This window comes from Anomaloglossus baeobatrachus, unplaced genomic scaffold (genome assembly GCF_048569485.1).
Source record: "Anomaloglossus baeobatrachus isolate aAnoBae1 unplaced genomic scaffold, aAnoBae1.hap1 Scaffold_2388, whole genome shotgun sequence".
Lineage (NCBI taxonomy): Eukaryota > Metazoa > Chordata > Amphibia > Anura > Aromobatidae > Anomaloglossus > Anomaloglossus baeobatrachus.
The window spans coordinates 174,980-184,296 of NW_027442039.1; the positions used below are offsets into that span (position 1 = coordinate 174,980).

The following is a 9,317-nucleotide window of genomic DNA, read 5'->3' on the forward strand; positions in this document are numbered from 1 at the left end:
CCTGACGTCATTTTTCAGTGTACATCGTCGGTCTTGATGAATTGGAGCCCTAATGTTTTTCTGCACAGACTGCAAGACCCTGCTACCTGCTTTGTTTACAAAGCCTTAAGGTGACTTTACACGCTACGAGATCGCTAAAGCGATCTCGTTTGGGTCACAATATTTGTGACGCACATCCGGCCGCTTTAGCGATGTCGTTGCGTATGACACCTATTAGCGATTTTGAATCGTTGCAAAAACGTTCAAAATCCCTTATCGGTGACATGCCCCCCTCTTCCTAATTATCGTTGCTGGTGCAGTAACGATGTTGTTCCTCGTTTCTGCGGCAGCACACATTGCTACGTGTGACACCGCAGGAACGAGGAACCTCTCCTTACCTGCGGCCGCCGGCAATGAGGAAGGAAGGAGGTGGGCGGGATGTTCGTCCCACTCATCTCCGCCCCTCTGCTTTGATTGGGCGGCCGCTTAGTGACGTCGCTGTGACGCTGAACGAACCGCCCCCTTAGAAAGGAGGCAGTTCACCGGTCACAGCGACGTCGCAGAGCAGGCATGTGCGTGTGACGCTGCCGTAGCGATAATGTTCGCTACAGCAGCGATCACCACATATCGACCGTACGATGGGGGCGGGTGCTATCACGCTCAACATCGCTAGCATCGGATAGCGATGTTGCAGCGTGTAAAGCGGCCTTTAGGATGGGCCATCAATGTTACAGCCCCATTAAATATCCGGCATCTGTCTGTAACTATTTTATGTTCGTCTTCGAACGAAAATCTCTTTTTAAAGGTCTATGTTGTGCATCAATGTTACAAGGAGATTTTTGCAGGTTTTGCCAACTGTCATGGCGGCGTCAGGATCTGTGGAAATTATAGATTATGGTACTCTGCATGTTCACTTCTCTGATGTCTGTGAGCAGCGCAGGGAGACGCAGGCATCGAACCACAGGCTTGGGCAGGCTAGCAAGAGTTATTCTCTCCTGGGCTGCTTGTTAATGTCTTTGATCACATGCTGTAGAGGAGAAAGTATCATTCGCTCCCCTTCTGCATATGCTGGCTGGACTATTTCATTAATGCCAGCTATAGTTTACCTATACAGGTCTGGTGAGGTGTTGTAATCCAGACTTAACGGTGGTTGTTGTGCATTATTACTGTGAGCTGTTGTGGTGCTAACCCTTGTTGTCTTTTTGTTGCTGCATTTCTGCTCTTGCTTTTCTCCTTAGTCTCTCACTGTTTATTTCTGTGAGTTTGCAATGTGTCCCATTTGTCTTAATCTGTGTTTCCATCAATCATACTCCTGCCCCTTCCTTTCCCGGGGGGGGGGGGGGGGGGATAAGAGATTAAATCTGGTAAGGAGAATAGTAAGGTACAGGACTCTGGCATCTCCACCTTCAGGGGCAATCCAGAGGTTAGGAATAGCTTAGGGTCCCCTAGCGTGAGGGACAGTATAGGAGCCCCTGTCCCTCATTATCCTGCAGTCACATTGTGAAAATCTATCAGATTATTTGTAATAGCACATTCCAGAGAACTGTTGCTAGTAATGGGAGATCCGAATTAATGAAGATGTAACTCTAAAGGGGGCTTTAAATGCAGCGACATCACTAGCGATGTTGCTTGTGAAAGCACCCGCCCCCGTCGTTTGTGCATCACGGGCAAATCGCTGGTCGTGGCGCTCAATATCACTAGGCCCCGTCACACGGACTTACCTGCCTAACAACGTCGCTGTGGCCGGCGAACTGCCTCTTTTCTAAGGGGGCGGTTCGTGCGGTGTCACAGCGACGTCACACGGCAGCCGTCCAATTGAAGCGGAGGGGCAGAGACTAGCCGCAGGAAAGTGACGCCCACCTCGTTGCCGGAGGACGCAGGTAAGCTGTTGTTCGTCGTTCCTGGGGTGTCAAACGGAGCGATGTGTGCTGCCTCAGGAACGACAAACAATCTACGTCCACAACGACCAACGAGATTTTGAAAATTAACGACATGTCAACGATCAACGATAAGGTGAGTATTTTTGATCGTTAACACTCGCTCGGAGCTGTTACACGCAACGACGTCACTAACGACGCTGGATGTGCATCACGAATTCCGTGACCCCGACAACATATCGTTAGATATGTCATTGCGTGTAACGGGGCCTTTAGATGTCAAAATTGGAAAACAGATTCAGAATATATTTTTTCCTGATTTAATTTCTGATGTTATGATTTAAAAAATAAATGTACTTTCATGATATCATTAAAAAATAATAACATGCTGTTCATTTTTAGCAGATGCCTGTATCGGGAGTTCAGATGGAAATAAAATATGTTCAGAATTTGTAACAGATGATGAAAGTATAACACATGATACATATGAAGAGCATGCTGTTGTCCCAGATATACCTCCAGTCCTTCCTCGGAAAGATCTATCATCTGATCTTTTCAAACAAGTCCAAAATTCTGATTTATCACAGAATTGTGAGCAAAATAAAAGTTACAGAAAGGATGTGGGACATGAAACGGCTCCTACAAGGGAGAAACTATTTTCGTGTTCAAAATGTGGGAAATGTTTTACCAGGAAATCACATCTTAATATCCATCAAATAATTCACACAGGGGAGAAGCCATTTTCATGTTCAGAGTGTGGGAAATGTTTTATTCAGAAAATAAACCTTGTTAGACATCAGAAAATTCACACAGGGGAGAAGAAGCCATTTTCATGTTCAGAGTGTAGGAAATGTTTTATTCGGACAGCAGACCTTGTTAGACATCAGAAAATTCACACAGAGGAGAAGCCATTTTCATGTTCAGAGTGTGGGAAATGTTTTATTAAGAAATCACACCTTGTTAGACATCAGAAAAATCACACAGGGGAGAAGCCATTTTCATGTTCAGAGTGTGGGAAATGTTTTATTCAGAAATCACACCTTGTTAGACATCAGAAAAATCACACAGGGGAGAAGCCATTTTCATGTTCAGAGTGTGGTAAATGTTTTATTCAGAAAGCAGACCTTGTTAGACATCAGAAAAATCACACAGGGGAGAAGCCATTTTCATGTTCAGAGTGTTGGAAATGTTTTATTCAGAAATCACACCTTGTTAGACATCAGAAAAATCACACAGGGGAGAAGCCATTTTCATGTTCAGAGTGTGGGAAATGTTTTATTCAGAAAGCAGACCTTGTTAGACATCAGAAAAATCACACAGGAGAGAAGCCATTTTCATGTTCAGAGTGTGGGAAATGTTTTATTCATAAAGCAGACCTTGTTAGACATCAGAAAAATCACACAAGGGAGATGCCGTATTCATGTTCAGAGTGTGGGAAATGTTTTATTCAGAAATCACACCTTGTTGTTCATCAAAGATCTCACACAAGGGAGAAGCCATTTTCATGCCCAGAATGTGGTAAATGTTTTACTAGTAAATCAGGTCTTGTTTACCATCAAAAACATCACACAAAATAAACCATTTTTATGTTCTGAATGTGGAAAATGTATTTCTTAGAAATCAGATCTTGTTAAACATGTGAAGAAGCCGCATAGGGAAGGAACCTTTTTCATGCTGTGAATAATTGAAATGTTTAACTGGTAAATCAAGTCTTGCCGACCATCAGAAAACCAACAGAGCGGAGCAGCCATTCTTGTTTTCAGAATTTGGCAAATTTTTTTTATCATTAATCAGGTTCTGTTGTCAGATGATTCAAAGGGTTTTATTTAAAAATTGGCTACAATTGCTCAAGTAAGAATTGGTGAGAGATAGAACTATTTTCTCTCTTTTTAAACTTATCGTATTTTTCAAACCATAAGAATGTGGTCATGACGCACTGTTAGGCCGGCTTCACACTTGCGATTAACTCGCATGAGTGCAATGCGAGAAATTCTCGCACTGCACTCGGACCAATGTTAATCAATGAGGCAGCTCCCATCTGCTATTTTTTTCTCAGTCCAAATCTGACTGAGAAAGAAATCGCAGCATGCTGCATTTTGGTGAGTTTCTCGCGCGAGTCTCTCCAATGCAACTCTATGGGAGCGGGTAAATAAGCGGATGTCACAGGGCCGGCACACACACCATCCTAGTGACATCCGTTTTTCTAAATACATTTATCGCATGTTTCAGAAAACACTGGTAAATGAGTGAGGTCTGACAATGTCGGTCAATCTATCTCTGTCAGTCGGTGTCTCCCTCTCGGTCTCTATTCTCTCTGTCCATGTCGGTCTCTCCCTCCCACCCCCTCTCTCATACTCACCGATCCACGATCACCAGCGTGGCGCTGCACGGCGTTCACACTGGAGGCTTCTCTTTTGAAAAAGCCGTCCGCTCATTATTCAATCTCGTATTCCCTGCTTTCCCTGCCCACCTGCGCCTATGATTGGTTACAGTCAGACACGCCCCCACGATGAGTGACAGCTGTCTCACTGCAACCAATCACAGCTGCCAGTGGGCGGGTCTATGTCATGAAGTAAAATAAATAAATAATTAAAAAAAAACGGCGTGCGGTCCCCCCAATTTTGATACCAGCCAGGGTAAAGCCACACGGCTGAAGGCTGGTATTCTCAGGATGGGGAGCTCCACGTTATGGGGAGACCAGCACCCTAAAAATATCAGCCTGCAGCCGCCCGGAATTGCCGCATCCATTAGATGCGACAGTCCCGGGACTGTACCCGGCTCATCCCGAATTGCCCTGGTGCGGTGGCAATCGAGGTAATAAGCTGCCACTTAGGCGGGCTTTGCACACTACGACATCGCACCTGCGATGTCGGTGGGGTCAAATTGAAAGTGACGCACATCCGGCATCGCATGCGACATCATAGTGTGTAAAGCCTAGATGATACGATTAACGAGCGCAAAATTGTCGTAATCGTATCATCGGTGCAGCGTCTGCGTAATCCATAATTACGCTGACGCGACGGTCCGATGTTGTTCCTCGCTCCTGCAGCAGCACACATCGCTGTGTGTGAAGCCGCAGGAGCGAGGAACATCTCCTACCGGCGTCACCGCGGCTTCCGTAGGATATGCGGAAGGAAGGAGGTGGGCAGGATGTTTACATCCCGCTCATCTCCGCCCCTCCGCACCTATTGGCCGCCTGCTGTGTGACGTCGCTATGACGACACACGACCCGCCCCCTTAGGAAGGAGGCGGGTCGCCGGCCAGAGCGACGGTCGCAGGGCAGGTGAGTGCATGTGAAGCTGGCGTAGCGATAATTTTCGCTACGCCAGCTATCACACGATATCGTACCTGCGATGGGGGCGGGGACTATCGCGTGCGACATCGCAGCATCGGCTTGCGAAGTCGCAACGTGCAAAGCCTAAGACACAAAATTATTGAACAAGGGCACATCTCGCATCAAAATCTACGCCACTCCATAAAGCACAAAGAAAAACAAAAACTGGAGCATTCAAAGGGCTGATTATAAAACATCAGATTCTCTATTGAATATAAATATTAAAAATAGGTTTCAAATTATTGCAAATATATAATGGTGCTAATAAGAGGCAAAGGTGAAAGACCACATAATGATGGGGAGCAGAGGTAAAAACCACCATAATAGAGAGAAATAATCTGGACGGGGACCAAGTAAAATGAAGGAATAATCATAAGTGGCTAGCAGGTGAGGCGCCTCTATCCTGGCGTGGTATATAGAAAAACGTACAAGCCAAATCAGCATCCCACAATCAGAACAGGGCAGAGGCACTAAAAACCGCTAGTCACATGATACAGAGTAAATACAAGTCCCAGAACTTACACATAATAATGAAGGTGGTCACCCGAGCGTCCCACACCAGTAAAAAACGCCCTCCTACGCGCGTTTCGCAACACAGGTTGTTTATAGCTTCATCAGGGAAGGTGTGGAATAATGCCGTTCAAGGACCTTAAATAGGGAGTCACATGATCCCATTGGACCTGCAATGACCTAGGAAATGCGTTCCAGCCAATCGGATCCCTGCTCGGACGCATGCGCACCGCACGATAAGCATCACACGCCCCCCGGCCGCCCAATGAGAAGGGAAGCCCGGAGCCCAGAATGATCTGGACGCCAGGCCACCCCCACCCATAAGAAGGACGGCCAGGGGGCGGGCGAGGCCAGTGAGCGGCGCGCACGGGTCACAGGGATCAAAGGGCGGAACATAGCTCCACAGCTCTAGGCTGCAAAGCCTGCCTAAGTCCTAGGTTAATCATGGCAGATGTCTCCCCAAGATAACTTCCATGATTAACCTGTTAGTTAAAGAAAATAAACACACACATCCAAAAATCCTTTATTTGTAATAAATGACAAAAAACAACAACCTCTTTCACCATTTTATTAAAGTCCCCAAATAACCCTCCATGTCCAACGTAATCCACAGAAGTCCCACGACGCTTTCAGTTCTGCTACATCGGAAGCTGACAGCGGTCACAGACCACGACCGCTCTCTGTGAGCTCCCCGCAGCGACTGAAGTGAGTCGCGCTATCAGCGATGACGTCACTCAGGTTACCCGCGGCCACAGATCTCAGCGGGAGGACTTCTGCTGTGGCAGCGGGTAACCTCAGTGATGGCACCGCTGATAGCGGAGATCACTGCAGCCACTCACCGGTGACCGAAAATCTGGCCATGACACACAGACAGAGCCGCGGGATGACAGTGAAGTCGGATGAAGTTCATCCGACTTCATTCTGATTGCGCGGCTCTGTCTGTGTCTGCTGTCAGCGGCCATTCAGCTCTGCTACATGGCTCTGTCTGTATCTGCTGTCAGTGGCCATGTAGCAGAGCTGAATGGCAGATGACATAGCTGCTGAGAATACAAAAAGGAACACATACGCATCAAACACGGATTGCACACGGACTACAATCAAATGAAAAATCACAGAATCGCATTGCAGTTGCATTGCACACTGATCATAATGTGAACAGAGCTCATGCTACTTTCTAGCATGAGACTCGGACCGATTTTACACACATAAGTGTGATTCCAGCCTTATGGGGGGATCTGCTGCTGACTCTGTTACAAGGGTAATATCCCCCAGTTTCTAGTGCAATGTGTTAGATGACTTTCCCTCTAAATAGTGCTTATAATAAATCTGTGGCTGCCTTTATTATTTACTAAAACAGTGAAAAGTCGCAGATTAGTGAATTTTTTAAATATAATCCAGTACCAAAACTTTTTGAAGTGTCCCTAATGTCCCCCAAAAGGAACTTCTAGGTTGTGAGATCCCACAACCCTCAGTGATCACCCTCACAGTGGAAGAGTGAGCTCTACGACCCCAGCTCTGCGGCATCCTTCTTAAGTACTTCAGTAAAACCTTAAAAAAAAATTTGTGACAGCCCTGGATTAGTTGACAGAGCTACTTCTTGTGCTTAGAGCAGCCGCAGAGATTTGTGGGATCCCGCTCTACATACTAAGATCCCACAAAGTGGAAATTCAAGCTCCGCTTTGCTAGTAAGTTGGGTATTTTGAGAGCCTTTATGAACATTTGTGAAAGCTTTTGATACTGGATTATATTTAGATAATTCACTAATCTCAGGTTGCCCACTGATTCATTTACTACAAAGCGCAGCCCCAGATTGGAGATAGGAACTCTGAAGTATATCATATTGTATCTAATTGCATTTCAAAACTTGACTTTGTTAATAAATGCTTGTAAATGTATATTCTTCATGCCCGTCTTTCTCTATTGTTTAGATGTGATGATTTTGCCTGTGAACCTCTGGAGTTGAGTCAGAGCTGTAGGCATTTAGCACAAAAATAGTGAGGGGATGTCACAGAGTTGTCACGGCCGGCAGAGAATCCAATGGCAGAAGTGTTGGAAAATCCCAAAAATTTGCAGAACGTGTTGTTAACTGACAGTTCTCTGTTTCTGCAGCAGCGGACTCTATGACTCTGGAAAACTATCAGTTTTTTTCTCTCTCAGTTGTGAGCCTCTGACTTCCTTTATAAACCTCACCCTTGGGTGCTTTGGGTGAGGTTTATAGTTGATCCTGTCTGTGATTTGCAGCAGTTGTCTCCTCTTTTTGTTCTACAGACTTCTGTGGTAACTACTCCTAAGATAAGTGTTTGAATTTTGCTATGTACCTGGGCTCAGGTGGTAGCATTTGTGTCTCCCCTGTATTGTTTCCTTTTGTCTCCCTTAGCGTCAGTTTGATGAAGAGCTCATACCTGCCATTCTTACTTAGGCCCAGATCAGGGTTTGCCTAGGGTGATGTATTCCTGCTCGGCGATAGGTGCAGAACCTGTATAGGGTTGGTGAGGGCAGTGAGGGTGAGCTGTATTGTCAGGGGTCACCACTTCACTCTTTCCCTAGTGATAGGGCATTATTTTCCCCTTCCCTTTGTATTGTAATATACAGCTGGTATAGCTTCTGTCCCCAGCCGTGACAGCGCAGAAGTGAATCGCACTATGCATCCTAGATATGTGAAAGTTGTTAAGACACTCTGGTCCCAGTTTATCAAAGCTTGTATGCCAAAAAAAAGTTACAGAAGCTGTGAAAAGTCCCAAAAATTTGGATCAATTCATTCATTCTCAAATTTTGGCAGATTTTGCCATTTCACTCCAAAATTGGCAGAGTTTGGGTGGGACGGGGGCGTGACACCACAGCTCCTTAAATTCATGATGAGATGTGGTGTTCCCTATGCCAGAAATCTCACTCCAGTGTCTGATGGGAGTAATATTTCTAGCATGGCACAAGAAGGCACATGCCACTCGTCAAACGCTCCAGATTCATGAGAAGGCACTTCATCCATCAAGAGTGGTCCCCGCATAAACTGGGCTCTTTATGTTATAAAAACAATCCCTTTTGCAAAAGATAATTGTTGTAATAAAAAAAAATGGAAGGATTGTATATGTCTAATACCCAAAGGGATTGTTTTTTTTGTGGGGCTACCCACAAATAGAGATGAGCGGACCCGTTGAAGTTCGGGTTCGGCTTTTTCAGTCGGACTTTAAATAAAGTTTAGTTCGGAAACCGGACTTGACCTGAACCCCGTTGGAAGCCACTGATTGGACAGTTCGGGTCTCCGCCCACATGTAACCGGCCATTAACAGAGTATTTATTACAGGGGGAGGGATGACGGAATTTTTTCCTTGTGCACAATACACCTATAACAATGTTTTTACCTCCCCGTGAAAGCCATTCACACACTGCAAGCGGCTCGCACTGGGCCGAGCACTGAGTGTACCCGAGCACACCGATGCTAGATCGAGTGGATAGGATACATAAAGCACCCGAACTCCGAACTCTAACACTGATTTTTTTTACAAAGTCTGTGTTTGGTACAAACACCGAACTCTACTATTCAGGTTCACTCATCTCTGCCCACAAACCTTTATTACAGCTTAGATTATGGGTGTAGAAGAGACCAGAGCTAAAAGGGG

General features: G+C 45.7%; 1 protein-coding gene across 1 annotated transcript; it reads left to right on the plus strand.

Moving 5' to 3' along the window:
• Positions 1–2,239: 2,239 nt before the first annotated feature.
• On the plus strand, positions 2,240–4,708 carry LOC142261685 (uncharacterized; the record flags this gene model as incomplete). Its single annotated transcript, XM_075332145.1, has 1 exon — positions 2,240–4,708. A coding segment is annotated over one exon (1,194 nt), but the record flags the coding sequence as incomplete, so codon positions are not given.
• Between the last annotated feature and the right edge of the window lie 4,609 nt (positions 4,709–9,317).